The sequence below is a fragment of the Ischnura elegans genome, chromosome X (genome assembly GCF_921293095.1).
Source record: "Ischnura elegans chromosome X, ioIscEleg1.1, whole genome shotgun sequence".
Classification (NCBI taxonomy): domain Eukaryota; kingdom Metazoa; phylum Arthropoda; class Insecta; order Odonata; family Coenagrionidae; genus Ischnura; species Ischnura elegans.
Genome location: NC_060259.1, coordinates 5,883,440 through 5,904,630, shown reverse-complemented (window position 1 = coordinate 5,904,630; position 21,191 = coordinate 5,883,440). Strand labels below are relative to the sequence as shown.

The 21,191-nt window shown below is 41.2% G+C and overlaps 1 protein-coding gene across 3 annotated transcripts in view; it reads right to left on the bottom strand.

Moving 5' to 3' along the window:
• The window catches only part of LOC124170624 (ubiquitin conjugation factor E4 B), a 302,332-nt gene that overhangs the window by 28,337 nt on the left and 252,804 nt on the right, over window positions 1-21,191 (bottom strand). For 2 of the 3 annotated variants that reach the window (XM_046549465.1, XM_046549466.1), the window contains exons 19-22: window positions 19,449-19,594; window positions 19,188-19,315; window positions 700-874; window positions 114-260 (exon numbers count right to left, since the gene is read on the bottom strand). In XM_046549465.1, the coding sequence (XP_046405421.1) occupies window positions 114-260; window positions 700-874; window positions 19,188-19,315; window positions 19,449-19,594 (596 nt within the window). Of the gene's footprint in view, window positions 1-113; window positions 261-699; window positions 875-19,187; window positions 19,316-19,448; window positions 19,595-21,191 lie in introns of those variants that run through there. The other variant, XR_006867521.1, reaches the window with a different exon arrangement.

Genomic DNA, 21,191 nt, shown 5'->3' with positions numbered 1-21,191 from the left:
TCTCAGGAAAAAATGGATGGATTATGCCACAATTCATATTCTGAGCTCAAGATTTTGCATGCACTGGGAACATAGAAAATTTTTAACTTCTTGAAGATATGAATATTTCTCACCTGGCATGAGCATCTCTTCATTCAGTAATTGTCTACTAAAAGGATCAGTGCAGGAGTTCAGCAAATGACGAGTTATTACTGCTCGATCCATGATTTTTCCAGAAGGCAACCTCACTGGGTCTTCCATCAATGTGTCCATTAAGGGATCTGAAAAGGGAAATTATAAGTCACTGATAAGGAAATAAGGATTCAAAGAAGGAAATGAACTCTTTTGAGAGCAAATACAAAATAATAAGTTCATCTTGTTCATTGCTGAGCACAATAATCAACATGGTATCAAATTTCTGCCAGGAAGAACGTCTATTAACCTACTCAACTACCTTAATGGCTAACTACAGGGACAAAATTTTGAAGCGGAGAAAGAAAATGAAAACCAAAACCATGTGATACTTTTCATACATTAGATGTTATTTTAAAACATTAAAAGGGGAAAATCTTTGCTTACATTGAAATTCAAATAAAATATGCAGCTTACATGGTAAGGATGGATGTAATGGAGATTATTCAGATTCCCTTCCTCAGTTCAAATTCCACTCCACAAATATGCTGTAAAAATAACAATTCATCATCTTAACCTCATACTCACCCCTGAACTCATCAGGTGCATCACCATAGTCAACTTCCTTTTTCATATTCTGTATCACCATTTGTTCTGCCTTACTTGAAAGCTCTAAGAACTTGCGAACTTGACTAGAAGTCTTAATTTTTGCCCGTAACAAGTGGTCCACAGCACCCTTGATGAGATCAATTTTAAAAGATCTCTGGAACAGGAAAGTTAAAAAATAATGAATACCACATAAGTAATGAAAAATATATGTCAAGGCAGAAGAAAAATTCTTAAACAAAAACTTAAATCTAGGTGATCATTAAGAAATCCTTTCCCTTGGGCTACAAACTTGTCGCGGTGGAAAGGCTTGTGAGTTCCTATGACCCCTACAGCTGCACTGGCAGCATTAATTCTAAATTATTCCCGATAGGGCCACCCATGCCAGATAGGTCGAAGGGTAGGAGCCAGACAAAAGGTAGTCCACGTGATGGTGTCACATAAAAAACACTGTTGGAATGGAAGTGGGAAACCCTACCAACTATGTCTTCCCTGAAAACATGGAGTACAACCAAATGAGCCTTGGAATCTCATCAAACGGGACTGGTGTGCAAAGGGCGGGAGTCGTTCACAGCAGTGAGGTCGGCAAGGTCCTCGGGGTCGTCAACATGCGAAATCCTTGCAGAGACTTATCATAATCATCAGCAGCAGGCGTAGCAATGAAGGAAAGAAGACAAAGGAGATGGAGAAGAAGAAGAATGACGAGGGTGAGGAAATTAAAAAATATCAAAAGGGAAATGGATAAAGGGAGGTTAGATATCTTAGGATTATGCGAAGTGAGATGGAAGGATGGTGGCGAATATTGGAGTGATGGCTATAGGCTTGGTTATATATAGTGGTGGGGAGGAAATCCAGTGAGGGGTAGCTTTATTATAAAACGGGAAGATGGGTAAGAGAGTGGTAGGTGTAGACCAGGTAAGCGATAGGATTCTGGTGGTATAAATTGAGGTGTGACCCACCAACCTTTTGGTGGTTCAAGTTTACATGCCCACTGGTAATCATAGGGAGGAAGAAGTAGATGAGGTGTATGAACAGCTCGAGGAAATAATTAGAGACACACCGGGTAAGAAAAATCTGGTAGTGATGGGGGACTGCAATGCCTCAATCGGGGAAGGGAGGGATGGACACACGAAATAGGAGAATTTGGACTAGGAATACGGAAAGACAGGGGAGAGAAAGCAGCAGAATTTTACAGGAGAAACAAATTATTCATCACAAACACAGGGTTCAATCATCATAAAGGGCAAAGGTACACATGGAAAAATCCAGGGGATGTGGGGATATATCAGTTCTACATTACGGTAAGACAGATGTTTAGGAATAGTGTGAAAAACTCGTGCAGCTTCCCTGCAGTGGATGCAGATTCAGTCCACAACCTAGTGCTCATGAAATTCAACGTAAGATTCAAAAGACTTACGAAAGTCAGGAAGGCAAGGAAATGGTGCCGAAAAAGGAAAGGAAAAGTGCTGAAGGGGACTATAAGGAGAGAATATTAGGAACCAGTGGACATTAGTACAAGGGAGATTGGAAATACACAGACTGTAGAGGTAGGGTGGGATAATATCAAAATGGGAACGGTCAAAGCGGAGGAGAAGTCAATAGTCAAATGAAAGTATAGGGAACTTAATAATTGATTACATCACGAAACTAAGAGGGCAAGGGAGGCTTGGTGGAAAAGGCAGTATGAGGAAATGGAAAAGTTCCAGAAAGAAGGAGAGGTAGGCACGTTGTACGCCAAAGTTAAGTCACTATTGGGCGGCAAAAGAGGATAAGCCACGTTTAAAATAAGACTAAAGATGGGAGGATGCTAACCGAGAAGATGTACAGAGTAGAAGGAAGGAATACGTGGAAGATCTGTATGATGGAAGAAACAGGCCGGAGAGATTGACGATAGAGGAGGAAAGTGCAGTGGAGGAGGACAATCTTGGGCAGGGGATGTCAGATTTGGAAATCGAGAGAGCACTTCGTAATATAAAGGCTAGGAAAGTAATGAGTGTGGACTATATCCCGTGCGAGCTCCTAAGGAATCAAGGGAAGGAGAGTAAGAAAAGATTTTTTGATCTAGTGCGTAGGACCTATGAGGAGGGATGTTGGTTGGAGGATTTTGTGAAGACAGTGTTAATTCCGCTACCGAAAAAGAAGAAAGCTGTGGAATGCAGAGATTATAGGACTATTAGTCTAATATCGCACGTGGCGAAAGTGGTACGGAGGATATTGAACAGACGAATGGAGGCTAAAGCAAACGAGTATTTGGGCAAAGATCAGTGTGATTTTGGAAAAGGGAAGCCAACTCGTGACGCAATAGCAATAATGAGGTGCCTCGTGGAGAGGAACCTAGAATATGACCAGGACGTGTATGCCTGTTTCATGGATTTTGAAAAAGCATTTGATTGGTTGAACTGGGTAAAGTTGATGGATATACTCAGGAGAATAGATGTAGATTGGAGGGATAGGCGACTGATTTGCAATCTGTATACGGCCCAGACTGTGCAAGTGAGGGTAGTGGGTGGAAAATCTGGGTGGGAAGCATTGGCTGGGGAGTGAGACAAGGTTGTCCTTTATCGCCGCTGCTTTTCAACGCATACGCTGAGGAGATGGTAAGAGAAGCGTGGGATGAGTTGGAAGCTGGAGTGAAACTGGGAGGAATGATGTTGAAATCGGTGAGGTTCACGGATGATCAGGTGCTGATTAGCCAGTCAGCGAGGGGACTGCAGGCTCTAGTGGATGCGTTAGACGAGCGGTTCGAGGAGTATGGGATGAGGATTAATCACAAGAAGACCAAGGTAATGCGGTTTTGTAAAGCATAGCAAGCAAGGAATGTTTGACTCAAGATAAAAGTAGGAGGGGAGAGACTTGAGCAGGTTGAGCAATTCAACTATTTAGGCAGCATATTAGAGGAAAATGGATACAGTAGCAAGGACATCAGGAAGTGAATTGCATAAGCAAAGGAGGCGTTTATGAACAGGAAGGAGCTTCTTCATTATGCAAGACCTTAAAAAAAGGTTAGTGAAGAGATTGATCTGGAGTGTAGCTCTCTACGGTGTGGAAACGTGGACACTGAGGAAGGAGGAGGAGAGAAGATTGGAGGCATTCGAGATGTGGGTGTGTGGAGAAGAATGGAGAGGGTGAAATGGACGGAGAGGAAAAGGAACGACCAAGTGCTGGACATGGTGGGTGAGGAGAGGCAACTTTTAGATGAGGTACGGAGGAGACAGAAGGTATGGATGGAGCGATTACTTAGAGGAGAGGGGATGTTGAAAATAGTGTTATAGGGGGTAGAATATTGTGAGGAACGACGAAGTGCTGGACATGGTGGGTGAGGAGAGGCAACTTTTAGATGAGGTACGGAGGAGACCAACAGTATGGATATGGCGAGTGCTCATCAGGAAGGGATGTTGAAAACGGTGTTATTGTGCTCGCAGAGTTTCTGTGTACTAGAGAGTTTCCCTGAGCCCAATCGCCCATGGTAGAGGCTCTCTGATTGGCTACCGACGTCCAATCCCGTAACCCGGTTCTTCACGTAGTGCGCGCCGAGTACAAACCTCCGAAAGTGGCGGTCCGAAAGAATGGCCGAAAGCAAACACAATGCCGCTTCAAAAGAATACACAAATTCCAGCTAATTGTCATAAATGCTAATATTTTTATCACTGGAAAAGAATTAAGAATATATCCAGCTACATTAAATTCAGTAAGTATTAAAGATGGGTGGAATAGCAGATTTCTCGAACTCGAATATCGAATCCGAATAAACCCATGTCTCGTATAGCGCAATTTCGATTAGCGCAATTTCGATATAGCGCAAATTCGTTCCTCGGGGAAACATTGCAACGCAGTGTAGCCTAATCAAACATTTTAAACGCTCTCGTGATAAAACGTGAACTTGCGCTAAGTACACACGTAATTTCTATCAATTTACGCATATTAATATTATTTCTTGCCTCAAATCTTCTTTTTTGTTTATATATTAATCGAAATTCATTGCTGTGCAATTGCCAAAAGTATTACTCGTCATTGGGTCCAGATAGCCGGCCTACCGAAGATTTATCTCGTCTCCTTAACAGAATGATAATAAATAATTTAGTTCGTTAATTAAGCGTGGGGCTAGTGGAAATGAGTTTTTTTTTCAGCAATAGGGTTTGAGACGTATTTTTGCCGTCGTAGGTTACCGGGCGATTGACTTCCAGGTAGAGGGTCTACGCTAAAGCCTTCAAGGTCATCGGTATTCACGGGGGAGAAATGGAGCGGTGGCCGAGTTGCGCATGAATAGCATCAACACATAAAAGGGTCAGCTATAGAGTCTCAAACACAATGGCTTCGTTCCCTCCCCGCAGTCATAGGCCTTCTGCGTCTCAGGAATACAGTTCAGCAGAAGAAGGTGATTTAGATAGAGCCATACAGAGTAAAAGCCAAGAGAATATGGCAAAAAATAGGAATGCGTGTAGAAAAATCAAGAATTTATCAAGAAAAACCATAAATCTAGAAGAGGACTTGAGAGAGGTCAATTGCTTTGAAAATGGAGAGCGTCAAAGCGATATTGCATGGAAGTTTAAACTCACGATGCCTTATTTTGAATAAAGACGAAGCTAAAATATCAGTGACCTCTGCCGCACCAACTTCAACCAAGCGGTCTACACATACGGAAAGTTCATGGTGAATCAGTACAAAAAGATGAGAGTGGTAATCGCTCCGAGACATTTAGTGAAAGCTCCGGTTGGTTCCAGAATTTAAACGGCAAGCAGGTATTTTCTGTGCGGCGATATCAGGTGAATCTGCAAGTGTTGATAGCGCAGCCACCACAACATTTTCTGATGAACTCCAAGCTGTTATTGAAAGTGGCTCCTTTCCCCCTCAACTAGATCTAGTGTTGACGAGACGATATTCTTTTGGAAAAGAATGCATTCTCGTTCATTCATTTTCAGGGAAGGAAAACCTGGGTCAGGTTTCAAGGCATTTAAAGACTGTTTCACGTAGCTGTTAATGACTCGGAGGACTTCAAATTAAAATGATTTATCATTCATAAACTCCGCTAGCTATGAAATGGCATTTAAAGTAGCATTTTCCTGTCATTTCGATGAGCTACAAAAGGGCCTGGGTGACACAACAGTTGTTTTTAGACTAGTTTTAAAAATCGTCAACTGCCGGCAACGCATTACGATCCCCTGAGATAGCAGATGTTAGCCCACCCGCAAGACAGGATGGAATTTCAAAAGCACGTAAGAATTTTTTTTAACGTGAATAAAAGTCTTTGAATGCGTGAATACTATCTTTAAAGATGTTTTAAACTATAAATATTTATAGAAATAATGTTTTCTAAGGCTTTTTATGGGAATATAGATGTTTTAGAGGAAATTTAATACCAAAGACCTATGCTACCAGGAACGCATCCCTATCTTCCCTATGTTAAAACGCTCTCGTATAACGCAAATTCGTATAGCGCAAAGACCCCAAGGAACGCATCCCTTGCGCTATACGAGACATGGGTGTACTGTGATAGGGATGGGAAAAAAAGAAAAGAGCGAAGAAATGTAATTTTCCAATAGTGATTACTCAGTTATATAGTGGAAGAGGAATTAAAAGGTTAGATTTCATAAGTCAGTTGAATTTTGCTCAAGATGCTGCAAACAAAAAGCTCTTTGTAAGCGAAATTGTTCATCTCGAACTGTCTCCCTGCTCAAAATCAGCCAGTAATTCCTATAAATTGGCCCGTACTCGCTCTTACACCCTCACCACGGGTGTCATCAGTTCTTTCTCACTATCCCGGGCTCATTCTATCACCCATAGCCCGCCACAGGAGTCCTCTCCTCTTGAACATATCACTACGTTGAATGAGGTCTCATGGTCGGGAAATGGAATCCGATTCCTCACTAGTATAAGAACAAGAGGTTAAAGTATAAGGCAAGAATAGGTACACTTGAGAAAAATAAGACTAAATTAAAGAAGGAAAATATAAAAAACAGTATTCTGATACGAAAAAGTTTAATTTGGTCGTGAGCATAGAGTCAATGTCGCCGACTCATGGCCCAATAAAGCGGCATGCTGTCCCAATTAAGCGGAGAAAACTCTGGGATATTCTGCAATTGGATACTGTTCTTCAAGATTTGCCCCATTTAAGCGGCTGCCCCAAGTAACCGGTGGACCCATTAACCGGAATCTACTGTACTATTAATTTAGATCAGTAACACAGTATTTAAGCTCTTACTGCTTATTTTTCTCTGTAATCCAGATGTATTATTGGTGAAAACAATCAGCAGATGGCAAATCCCCACTACCCTCCTCCCCACTCTGCTGTCTGTGATGTTATTAATCATATTCTGTTCGCATTGGACAGTAAGTTAGAAATTGCTGCTATGTTCTTTGACCTCAGCAAGGCTTTTGATAGTGTGAAACACCCACTACTCTTAAGAAAACTTTATGGTTTTGGTATTCGTGGTATTGCTAATAATTGGATTGAATCCTATCTGAGCAATAGATCCCAGCAAGTTGTTATCAAAGTGTATGGTGGTTGTTACACCTCACATAAAAAACAGGTTACTCAGGGTGTCCCACAGGGTTCCATTTTGGGGCCTATTTTGTTTCTAACCTATGTTAATGATTTATCCTACACTCTCTCAAACATTCTGGGTGCTCATCCTGTTCTGTATGCGGATGATACTAATGTTCTTGTTTCATCATCTGACTTAGACACGGTGTCCGATCAATGTAAATTAGTATCTGATAATCTAAGTAACTGGTGCTCAAACAACCTCCTTGATCTTAATGTTGATAAGTCTCAAATTGTCTATTTTAAAAATAAGAACAAAACAAACTATTCTATTAGTGTTCACATTAATCAAAAACCAATTGCAAGTTGTCTGCTATTCCATCAGTCACTCTACTGTTAAATCCAGTGCAATGAAACTCTCCTGTGGGGTACCCCAAGGGTCTCTCCTGGGACCACTCCTATTCCTATTGTTCATCAATGACCTTCCAAACCACCTATCCCATGGCAAATTAATTCTCTATGCAGACGATACATCTGCTATCATCACAGCCGACAGTCCCCAAAACCTAATCCATCTCAGGAATATTACTGTCAACGAAATGCAACAATGGTGCAGCAAAAATAACCTCATGCTCAATGAAGAAAAAACAGTCCTCCTTCAATTTCTGCATAAGAGATCCAATAAGGTAGATCTCTTCCCAAGTAAAAATAAAAATCCACACGGAAACAGCATAAGTACCTCTAAGTTCCTTGGACTTATCATTTCCGAGACCCTAGACTGGTCACATCATATTCAAGCAACAATCAGCAAAGTATCTGTAGGCACCTTCATGATTAGGATGTTAGCACCAGTTGTGTCTCTAGATACTTTGAAAAAGCTGTATTTCGCCAAAATACACACCCACTTATCTTATGGCATTTTGTTCTGGGGAAATTCAGCTGCCTCAAGTAAAGCCTTTTCTGCACAAAAGAAAGCCATCAAGGCAATGTTTCAAGTCCCTATACGTACCCCAGGTAAACCTCTTTTTTCCAATGCCAAAATCCTCACACTCCCTTCTTTATATATCTTGACATGTGCTTGCTTCATACACTCCAACCGGGACAAATTTCCTGCTAATGCCTCTTACCACAATTACTCTACCCGCTCTAGAAATAATATACACGCCCAACAGTACTCAAGTTCTCTCTGCCTGAAAGGCCCCTACCACTCTGCCTCTACAATTTATAATCACATCCCTGAGGAAATTAAATCCCTCTCTTCACCTGCCGGGTTTAAATGGAGGGTAAAAAATTTTCTATTCAGAAAGTGCTACTACAGTGTCTCTGAATACCTCGAAGACTCTCATAAAGACATGTGATATTGAAATGTATTATTGTACGGTTTTTCCCTTTTCTGTATTTTTATTGTATATATATACTTATGGTAAACGCATCTCCTAATGTCTTTTGTTTTTTATATTGCATCTTTTTTTGTATGCAAATCTTGACGTAGCCATGCATTTGTATTTTGCCAACGGTGATAAATAAATATTATTATTATTTATTATTATTATTAATTCCCCAGGTGGAATGTGTGAAATTTCTTGGGCTACAGCTTGATTCTTCGCTTACTTGGGAATCTCATATTAATATACTGACCAAGAAGTTAAGTTCCAAATGTTTTTTAATACGGTCCATAAAATCCACTGTATCCCAAGACGTGCTGATGGCCTTGTACTATGGACAGATTTACTCCCATTTAACATATGGCATTTTATTCTGGGGTTCCTCACCCCATGCATCCAAAATCTTTAAGATGCAAAAAAGAGCTGTTAGACTAATAGCAAATTCTCATTATCTTGCCCCTAGCAAACCAATTTTTAGAAAGCTGGGCCTTCTACCTTTTCCTTGTGTCTATATTTTACATGTGTTATTCTACACTCATAATAATTTGAACCAATTTAATAAAAACAGTGCTGTACACGATCATTTTACCAGAAGCTCCAATGACCTACATGTACCATATGTACGCACTGCAACTGCATCATATGGCCCTAACTTAATGGGTCTTAAACTGTACAATGCATTGCCCAATGAATTGAAATGCATTAACAGTTCTTCTATATTTAAGACCAGAATCAAGGAAACTTTACTACATAAAATGTACTACACAGTTGATTATCTCATTAATGACCGATTATAATATTGTTTTAGTGTTTTTTCTTCTCATTCTTGTAATTTTGTTAATTAACCTGTAACATGTCTGACCTGTCCTATATCATGTACTTGATCGCTGGACTAATAAACTTATTATTATTATTATTACCCTTCACGCATGTACTTCGAGAGCCATTCCTGAATTTTGCCATTATCATGTTTCTCTGCACTAATTCCAGCATTTAAAAATGCTTCAGTAGTAGCAACAACAAACTCCTCTTTCTCGTCCTTCACTTTCCTTGACTGAGTGACGGTCTTTTAAATGATAGTTGCTGTTTTGTGGATCCCCTTTCTTCACACATTAATTATGTGTATCGCTACTGATGTGTCTCTCAGATTCAAGTCTTTTACATTAAAATTTGCACAGTAATACTTTGTCTTTTCCATAAAATCCTTCTGAGCTGAATTCACTCGCCCTGGTATGAACGGTAACACTAGATTTTTGGCATTTTAAAATTCCTATCCTTCATTTGATATTTACTGCAGCAACAGTGATAAAAAAGTCTAATGGCAAATCACGACCACTCACAACAGTGTTTTCAAACCAGTGCTGTGTAGCTACTGTATAACCATGAGAAATATATAACTTTTGACGTTATACTTTTCGTCTTGACTGTTTCATGCAAAATAGCTAGAATACTCAAGAGACACGATATCAAAACATATTCACCCACCTGCAAAACTTAGAAACCAACTCGTAATGGCCAAGGATCCCTGCGGCCTCATGACACCTGGGGTCTACCAGATTCCATGTGAATACGACCAGGTATATGTCAGTGAGACAGGCAGGACTTTCGCTACCAGGATAAAAGAACACCAGTGGCATTTCAGGCTAGGCCAACCAAAAATATCCACCGTGGCTGAGCACAGCATATCACGCAACCATGCCATTTGCTGGGAGAACACAAAGGTCCTTTGTAGAGATGGGTCGAATAGCAGATTTCTCGAATTCGAATATTAAATCATTGCTCGAATATTCGAATACCTCGAATTTCGAATACCTCGAATTTCGAATACCTCGAATACTAAATGATGAATGCTGGAATGTTTGACTCGGTTGCCTATGCAGCAGGCAACACAAGATTTTGGGGAGTAATTTTGATTTACAAATCTCTAATGATTTTAATTTGATGCTAAGTCTCCGTCGTATTTTGACATTTATTTCTTTGCGTAAAATGCTTAAATAAACTCAGAAATACGTCGTGTTTGGTCTTATTCTTTTTGAAATTACGCGCACATTACTAATATTTCAATTCAATAAAGGTGTAACATCAATTGACAAAAGTCATTCTTAGACACCTTTTGTGCTAATAGATGACTCATGCAGCGGTTGACCTCCACAGAAATGGAGAACTTCGAAGCTGGTAGGAAAAAAAAGGTCAGTGGGGGAGAAAAGGGAGGGCCGGAAAAACGTTTCCATTGTTCTCGTGTAACCCGGTATTTTTTCGAATCTAAGGTCTTCGTAATATGATCCCTGCACGAGCTGTGACCTTTTTTTTATTTCGAAGAAGAGAAAATCCTCAGAGGGGTGGGCTAGTGCTGAATGGAGAGTGATACCGGATCTTGGGAAATGCGCTAATGTAACTATCCCACGGTACTCACACAGCAGTTGACCTCCAGAAATGGGGAACTTCGAAGCAGGTAGCCAGAAAAAGGTCAGTGGGTGAGAAAAAGGGGGAGGGCGTGAAACACGTTTTTATTGTTCTCGTAACTCGATATTTTTTTCGAAGCAGGGGTCTTCGTAATGCGATCCCTGCGCGAGCTGGGACCTTTTGTTTGATTTCGGAGAAGAGGAAAACGTCAGAGTGGGTGAGGAGAGTGCTGAATGGAGGGCGATAGCGGATCGTGGGAAATGCCCTAAGGTTGCTATCCCACGGCACTGAGGTTCTCCTGGTGGGGGGAATCGGGGATTTTCGGATTTTTTCACCCGACCATTTTCGGTTCCCCTCGTCGAACTCTTTTCACCGCTAAAATCCACGAATTTGATGTAATTCGTCAACTTGCGTAAAACGGCGCTGCGAGCACTAAATGACTACTGTTCTCTACATTTTTCCGAGTCAACTACCAACGACGTGCGTGCGACAGTGTATGACGCGAAATTCAAAGTATTCGAGGTATTCGAGGCGGTACTTTTCGCATAACTATTCGAAACCTCGAATATCGAATACTTTCTAATATTCGAGGTATTCGAGTATTCGCCGATACTATTCGCACATCTCTAGTCCTTTGCCATGTGGACAGATTCTGGGAAAGGCTGACCAAGGAAGCAATTGAAATTCAAATGGCGACTGACACCATGAATTATGATGCTGGTTACGACCTAAGCAACTCCAGGAAACCGGTGCTTAAATACATCAGAGAGGCCCGTGAAAAAAGGCGGACCAATCACGAGTCACCTGACCACGAGCCCAAACTATATAAGTCGGGTCACTCAACTCGAAGACAAGCCCTGATGACGATGGACAACACGGCCATCAAAACGTCGGCAGAGATGGAGAACCTCATCCGATGGGAAACCCAAAACAACTTCAACATTATCTAAGGGGGCCTTTTTGATCCCTTGTTACTGGTGGCTAGGGGCAAACTGTTCCTCTGGCAGTAGTTTTTATCTCCTCTAGTTCCAATGCAATTGAGACTTTGTCCATGTGACAGTGATTTTTCATGATTCAGACACTGTTTTAGTTTATTACACTTTGAGCGTGAGCGTGTTTGTTCAGAAAACATTTTGCCAACATGCGAGCTGAATTCCACTGAATCCATGATAAAATACTTTGGCAGACATGGCTGTAAACAGTTGTCATGGGGTAAAACTATGCTTTGGTTTTAAAGTGTGATGATAGACTACTCCTCAAGAGTACTTGGTGGATTTCAACATATACCACAGACGGAGTGTTGAAGACAAAAATGACTATGATAAATTAGAAGGTAAATGCTCTTCCCCTTAGCTTACCATGTTGGACAATTAACCAAAGCTAGTAATAAACCTTCTCTTTTCTATTTATTTTGACAATCTATTTACTAGCTCTCCTATTATAAGTTGGTTCAAATCTCAAGGATAGGAGGGTACAGGACCAGCTCGGGAAAATTGACTACCCAAAGGTATCCCATTGATGAAAAAAGGTAGCTCAGCAGCCCCACGGCTTCCATACCCTCCCTAACCAAAGCAAAGTGGAGGGAAGAATGCAAGGAAGAGGGAGAGTGAGTGGACTTTGTTCAAAGGTGAAGCGGTTGTGTGACGTGCGCCCAATGAGTGTTCCCCCCAACTTCTTTTTTATGCGTGTGCATCGATACACTCTCTTCCACTTTGGCGCAAATAAAAGACGGGTGGGAATGTAAGGAGGCTCTTCTTTTTTTTGGTGCTGATGATTAAGAGTGTTGTTGCTCGAGAAGACGTGCGAGCAAATAAGAGAATAGAAGAGACAAGAGCAGTGAGCGTACGAAGGAAGACGAGGCATGCCAGGCCATCAGCTCCCGTATCTTGAAGTGGTCACCAGGAAGGTTTGAGGGGCAGCCAGGCCACAGAAATTGCCGTTTCCACGAAAGAAGGAGACCGCACCAAATAGATGAGCCTGCATCCGGCCCAAACCACGGCACCAAGGAACGGAGTCATCTAGTGGTAATCCAGGTCACCTAATGTTATATTGCCCTGACCCCAGTGTAATACCATCCCTGTGTCCAATCAATTGCCCCTATCCGCAGCAATACACAACTGTTAAGGCGGCTTGAGTGCCGCCCCGACCCCTCAGTGATTTGTCTTCAACCTCATTATTATTTATGTTCAGAATTAATCAGCATTAGCACGAAGCAATTAGTTAGATGTGTTGTAGGGATGGATTTTATTCCCTCCCATTTGTTGAATGAGTAACTAAGTGTAGCAATTGAGATAAGTCTGCTTAAAGGCATGAATTTTGGTTTATGTTTAAATAATTTTATTTTCAATATTGTAAGTCAAATTGCATGATCATTTCAGCGTTCATCTACTCATCACTAATCCTATCATTTTCACTCATCAGGGTAAAATTGCATCTAAGGTATTCTTGAATCTCGAATATATTTTTCATTGATTGTTGAATGAAAGGTCCTTGTTATTCTTTGGTGTCCCTACGAAACCTATTTCCTCACCCTCACCTGCTGCCGAGTCGTCACTCGCCCTATTTCCCCATCCTCACCTGCTGCCGAGTCGTCACTCGCCCTATTTCCTCACCCTCACCTGCTGCCGAGTCGTCACTCGCCCTATTTCCCCACCCGCACCTGCTGCCGAGTCGTCACTCGCCCTATTTCCCCACCCGCACCTGCTGCCGAGTCGTCACTCGCCCTATTTCCCCACCCTCACCTGCTGCCGAGTCGTCACTCGCCCTATTTCCTCACCCGCACCTGCTGCCGAGTCGTCACTCGCCCTATTTCCCCACCCGCACCTGCTGCCGAGTCGTCACTCGCCCTATTTCCTCACCCTCACCTGCTGCTGAGTCGTCACTCGCCCTATTTCCTCACCCTCACCTGCTGCCGAGTCGTCACTCGCCCTATTTCCCCACCCGCACCTGCTGCCGAGTCGTCACTCGCCCTATTTCCCCACCCGCACCTGCTGCCGAGTCGTCACTCGCCCTATTTCCTCACCCTCACCTGCTGCCGAGTCGTCACTCGCCCTATTTCCCCACCCGCACCTGCTGCCGAGTCGTCACTCGCCCTATTTCCTCACCCGCACCTGCTGCCGAGTCGTCACTCGCTCTATTTCCTCACCCTCACCTGCTGCCGAGTCGTCACTCGCCCTATTTCCCCACCCGCACCTGCTGCCGAGTCGTCACTCGCCCTATTTCCCCACCCGCACCTGCTGCCGAGTCGTCACTCGCCCTATTTCCTCACCCGCACCTGCTGCCGAGTCGTCACTCGCCCTATTTCCTCACACGCACCTGCTGCCGAGTCGTCACTCGCCCTGTTTCCTCACCCTCACCTGCTGCCGAGTCGTCACTCGCCCTATTTCCTCACCCTCACCTGCTGCCGAGTCGTCACTCGCCCTATTTCCCCACCCGCACCTGCTGCCGAGTCGTCACTCGCCCTATTTCCTCACCCTCACCTGCTGCCGAGTCGTCACTCGCCCTATTTCCTCACCCTCACCTGCTGCCGAGTCGTCACTCGCCCTATTTCCTCACCCTCACCTGCTGCCGAGTCGTCACTCGCCCTATTTCCTCACCCTCACCTGCTGCCGAGTCGTCACTCGACCTATTTCCTCACCCTCACCTGCTGCCGAGTCGTCACTCGCCCTATTTCCCCACCCGCACCTGCTGCCGAGTCGTCACTCGCCCTATTTCCCCACCCTCACCTGCTGCCGAGTCGTCACTCGCCCTATTTCCTCACCCTCACCTGCTGCCGAGTCGTCACTCGCCCTATTTCCTCACCCTCACCTGCTGCCGAGTCGTCACTCGCCCTATTTCCTCACCCGCACCTGCTGCCGAGTCGTCACTCGCCCTATTTCCTCACCCTCACCTGCTGCCGAGTCGTCACTCGCCCTATTTCCCCACCCTCACCTGCTGCCGAGTCGTCACTCGCCCTATTTCAATTCAGGATCTCTTCACCATGAGATAAACTGCGAACGGGAATCCCCCGTATTTTATTTTAATAAAATAAATCTTTTGGTAAATTATCCTTAGTGGCAACTAGTCAAGAAGGAGATTTATCCATTAGGGGTGGTTTTCGCGGTCTTCATCTGGGCGACCGACGGTGAACCATAATGGTACATGAGAAAAATGAGTATATTGTTTTTGGTAGATGGAATGACAATTCCGTGAAGACTGTCTTGTCCTCTTGCTATGGTGTACACTCACTCACAAGTCTCACCAGATTCTCATGTGTTGCATAAAAATGGTGCAAGTTAGGCAACAAGCATTGTTCTCTAACTACAATTAATGCATGGGCGGAACAGACTCACAGAATTAAATATCAACAGGTACAGGATTGGTCAGAGGCAATAGGTGGTGGTCTACACGCAGCTACCTCCTCATTGCTGTTATTGTAAATGCCTGGAACCATATGAAAAATTCTGCTTCAAATATACCTATACATAATTCTGCTTTGAATAAATCCAAAAATATATGTCATATTGTGCAATAAAATGAGAATTATGAAGTATGAGCTATTTTTCTAGACATAGCCGGAGCGTCTAGTGTGCCATTACGGGCACGACCTCTCAAGCAAGACAAATCAACAGAATAAAAACTTGAATGCTTGGGTAGTAATGAAGCAGTTTTTTTATGAATCCTCAGAAAAAACTGTGCTGTTAAACAGTTACGCAAGTCATGGATCTTCACGAGGTCACTCACCCAGCAACATGCATGCTATAAGCAGATTATCAATGAAAATAGCCATAAAGCCATACAGCTATTCCGGGAAAGAAGTAAGTCCTGGATTGAATGCATCCCACCAGTGAAGCCTTGATCGATGCTGTGTCATCACATCAATCAGGGCATTGATTATATTAGAAAAGACAGATCAACAGAGAAAGCACTCCTCAACACCATGAACTTTGTGTCTAGCTCTCTGGACAATAATCAAAAAGTGTTAACTTTATTCCTAGACTTCTCCAAGGCATTTGATATGGTAGACCATGCAATACTCTTTAAGTAAGTGTCAAAAATTAGGTATCAGAGGAGTAGCATTGAAATGGCTATCCTCATACTTGTCTGATAGAGTACAAAAAGTTGAAATAACTACAAAAACTGGGAAATGCTTGTCTGATCCTTATGAAATTACTGCAGGTGTTCCTCAGGGATCTATTCTAGGGTCCATCCTCTTCTTACTCTATGTAAATGATTTGCCCAAAATAATATATTCATGTAATGTGAAAACAGTGTTATTTGCAGATGACACTAGCTTTGTAGTCGCTGGTAAATCTATTGAGGGGCTATTTAAAGAGACTCAGCAGCTGCTAGAGAGGATTTGCAAATGGTGTCAAAACAATAAACTAAAACTTAATGCCAGTAAAACACAAGTTCTGCTGTTAAACCATACTGGTATAAATAATATGCCAGAATTAACTCTTAAAGATAACATGATCTCACTTGCTAGGGAAGTGAAATTTCTAGGCTTGTATGTGCAAAATAATGGAAGCTGGAGAATACATGTTTCAGAGTTGTGCTCCACTCTAAATTCTGTTCTCTATCAAATTAGGTTTCTTTATAACACTGTATCTCAAGATGTTTTGAAAACTGTTTATTTTTCAAATTTTTACACTAGAGCTTCTTATGGAATAGTCCATTGGGGATCCTCCTCTAGCCTACTCCAAAAAGTGTTTTTTAGCTAAAAAAAAAGTTATTAGATGCATAATGGGTGTTTCACAAAGGACTTCGTGTAAACCACTAATGAGAGAACTAAGACTGTTAACTATTGCATCTGTGTATATATATTGTGTAGCAATTTTGGTGAAAGAAAATATTCATAAATTTAACACTAATGAAGAAATTCACCCCTATGGCACAAGAAATGCATACAATATTCATGTAACTTTTCACAAAAAGAAGATATCTTCAAATAATCCTATGGTTATGGGTACCAAAATCTATAACTTACTACCTGACAGTGTGAAGTGTACAAAATCGACAAAAGTATTTTAAAAACTCTTAAAAGAGTATCTGATAATGAAATGTTATTATACTGTAAATGAATTCTTTAGTGATGATCACAAACAATGTTAAATTGAATCATTTTCTTTATGACCCATGTATACTGTGATGCTTTTGTACTTAGTATTTAAATAATTATGTTGTACTTTATATACTGAAGAATCTGCAGGGCTACTCTACTAAACGGGGCCATACGTATGGCCGGCTGTAAGTTTCTTATGGCCCGACCCGAAATTACGGCCTATACCGATTCCACTCTCGAGGGGCCATATCGTATGGCCCGGCCAAAAGTCTTAACGCCCTTTCTGCAGGCGAGTATGGGAATTATAATTGGTACTCTAAGTTGGGTTCACTTTTTTTTAACACTAGTCATTTTTTGAGAAGGAAGTTTGTTCCAACGTGGATAAAAAATTAATTCTGTGTTCCTTAACTGAAATGGACTCTTATTAAAGGATAAATTTGGATTTTGTTTAAACACTGACCTGGTAGCAGACGCTGGAGAGCTTTGAAAAAAGTGATGAACGCAAATCACGGGCGAGAAGAAGCAGAAGAAATTTGTACACGATTTTTACCCTACAGTATTAAAATATTCGTGAATTGTACATGTAATGGATAGAGTTAGAACATGACATCCTATTGTAGTTCTAACCCCCTTTCTCTCCTTCTAATGGTGTAACTATTGTCTCATGGCTGCAATAATTTGCCCTCAAAAGCCGTAGAAATCCAGCCAATGCACGAAATCTAAAGATGAAATAGAAACTTTAAGTTTCATTAATTTTATTATCAGAGGCTTATGTTTAGGTAGCTGTATAAAATTAAAACATCAATATGAGACTATCATTCTTTCCTTAATTTATGGACGACATTTGTCCTTCACGCATCGACTTACTGAAGATTGCCTTACTACCAAAAAAATGTGTTGCCCTATGTTTCTTAGATATCCTCCCTCATGAACCGTAATGCTACGAGAATCTTAAAATATAAAACATTTAATAGCGGATATAACTAGCTACCTACAGCTTTTCGAAACAAATAAGTAAGAAATCTGCTAGCAAATGTAGCGCAGAAAGCAAATAAAAGCCCGTTCCTCCGTTCACTTTAACATCGAGCATCCATTAAAAAAGTATTTATAACTTTTTAACTACAAGCGAACTTTTAGTTTATCCACTATATCTATTTACGAATTAAGTAACAACTTCTTTTGATGCGTGGAAATAATTAATGAAAATATCTATCATCGTATGTGAACGGATTACACGTATCCCATATACTCCTTCTTTCCAGATGAAATCGGCGTCTTTATTTTATACATCTAGCCAATGCCCGTTGAATCCGTTTATGTGATCCCTCGCAATATTCATATATTTCTTGAAACAATCGCTATATAATCGACGACACTCCGTAAATTTCTTCTATAACTCCGTAGGCGAGCAATGTTGTTTCGTATGGCCTGAGTTATGACCGCCTCCTAGGCAGGCCATATTATTACGGCCTTTAGGCCATAGCTACCGCCCGACTTATGTCCTTTCGCTCAGAGTAGAATCGCTCGAAGCCATACGTATGTCTCGAGGCCGTAGTTTTGGTCGATTTCGACTTATGGCCCGGCCATACGATTAGTGGAATAACCCAGGTGATACCTACATTTGTATGGTCTGCGGAGAATAAATTATTATTATTATCATTATTATTTCCCGGGCGTTTCGCATCGGCAACTTTCAGGTATCTATGGACTTATTATTTTTTACCAATGCAGTCCGTAAATAGCATGTTTTCTTGTGGATTTTCAATATTTGATTCATATAACACTTTTACAGAACACATGCCTTGTGTTAAGTGGAGGATATCTGTATATTGTTTCCATTTTTACAGATACATTATGCTAATTATTTTTCCTCTCTTAATTAGCTACATAAATGCAGGCAATTATGATGAGGGATATGTAAATTAGATTTACATTTAACAGCAATTATAGAACCATCTTTTAAAATTTCTGTATCACAAATGATGGAAGCATTGAGAATGGAAACATGAGAACAGTGAAAAATATATAATCAACAAAAATACCATAGGTATGATTAAATTTCACACAATTTTAACATCCTGCCATTTTACTGCCCAAAAAATAAACATAATAAAATGATCAGTGAAACTAAAAGTAAAAAAATCCCAAAAGGGCTTACCTCATCTTTAGCTAAAGCATTTGCAAATTCATCGGAGCTTAAATGTAAATAAATTCCAAAAATATTGGATAGCAGCTTTTTAGGGAACCATCCAAATTTATCAGGATTCTTCAGTTTCAAATCCCTACCTGAAAATTAGATCAACATATATACTTAAACTCATTTAAATTATTACAGCTGACTTAAAAATAATTTACAAACCAACAATAAAACTATAATTGTCCGAATTTTATGATGACAAAATTTGGTCACTTGACTCACACTGTGGTCCACTTAATTGGATTAAGTTAAAATTCAGCATGGCAGCAAATCTGTCCACAATTTCAGGCCTTAAAAATGGTTGCTGAATCTTTTTGGTAAATATATAAAATAAATTTACCGTCTGATTGGCTAAAGTCAAATAAGATCTGAAAAGTAAAATTTCACATATATCACATACACTGATGAAAGAGATTACAAAATCAAATGACCTCACTATTTCAATGCTTAATTGCATTTCTTTTTTGAGTCTCTAATACTGGATTATCATAAGAGGTTCAAGATAACAAAGAATATCTGCTGGATAAGTATTCAAAAATATGACCTCCCAGAATTAATTTCATTCGCAGAAAATATCTCAGATGCCTGATACCAAGGAAGCCCTGACTACAAGATGGACAAACGCCATGACGACACTGGTGATATATCCACTCCCCAATTAACGATCCTCATCTGTAACATGAATAGGGATTCCTCCTTGGGTCATACAGCACCATAAGGACAAGCACGTTAAAAAGGCTAGGGAGATTAATTCCTCTCAGCGCATCACTTTCACAAGTTTCATGTACTAGAAATTTCATTAGTTCTCATTGAAAAATAGTATGCTATAAAAATCGCTCCAAAAATGGTTAACCCTTTCACTGCTGTTCAATCTCCGGAAACCTTCTCCTCACATGCGGCGAAAATGTTAAAATGCGTTTCCTGGGCCCATGGAGCAGGTACTTCTAGGATGGGTGTGGTACACCCTCCGAAGGGTCGCTAATCCCTGACCCTATCCTCGACGAACTCACCCACGCAGGACCGTCTCATCGGCCCTACCAGCGGGGGCCCTACCTCCGGAAAAGTGACCGCTCTGACTGCAATTTGAAAATCAATCAATCAATCCGATCATCACAATATGATTGTTTTCATTGCACTCCTGCCAATCAAGCAATCAAGTACGTCTTTGAACCGTGTCTCTGCGATAAAAAATAACGATTTTGTTAACTTTGCAACAAAACGTGGCTGCGGACCACCGGAAAACGGCCATTATATCAAAGTTAACAAAATCATTATTTTTCATCGCAGAAACACGTTTCAAAGACGTACTTGATTGCTTGATTGGCAGGAGTGCGATGAAGACAATCATATTGTGATGATCGGATTGATTGATTGATTTTCAAATTGCAGTCAGAGCGGTCACTTTTCCGGAGGTAGGGCCCCCGCTGGTAGGGCCGATGAGACGGTCCTGCGTGGGTGAGTTCGTCGAGGAAAGGGTCCCTTCGAAGTGCTTCGGCAAAAGTGCTGACCGCATGGCGAGGAGGAAGAAAAAGTACGTCCACCGCAGTCTGCCGTCCGGACGTACTAGGTACGTCCACAGCAGTGAAAGGGTTAAACGTCATTTATATATTGTTTTTAGTCCATTTGTTGGACCTTTTACCAATTAATGTGTATCTACATATGGCTTTACCTAATGCCATATGCTGATAAACACTGCAAATTTTCACACATGCATTTGTGTCTAAAAAATATGAACTCCAAGTGTTTGTTAAACAATCCAATATTGTCTTTAAATGTTTTGAAAAAAAAAATAAAAACAGGGGCATTAAAACACAGAGTCACTCAGATAAAACAATAACTCACTCATCATACTAGCAATCAAATATGCACAACAAAACCTGCATGATAGATGACGAAAGTTTATGGTAATTACATTTATTGTTGGTTCTATGATTGGTGTGGTACGGTTCTATGATTGTAAGCAGT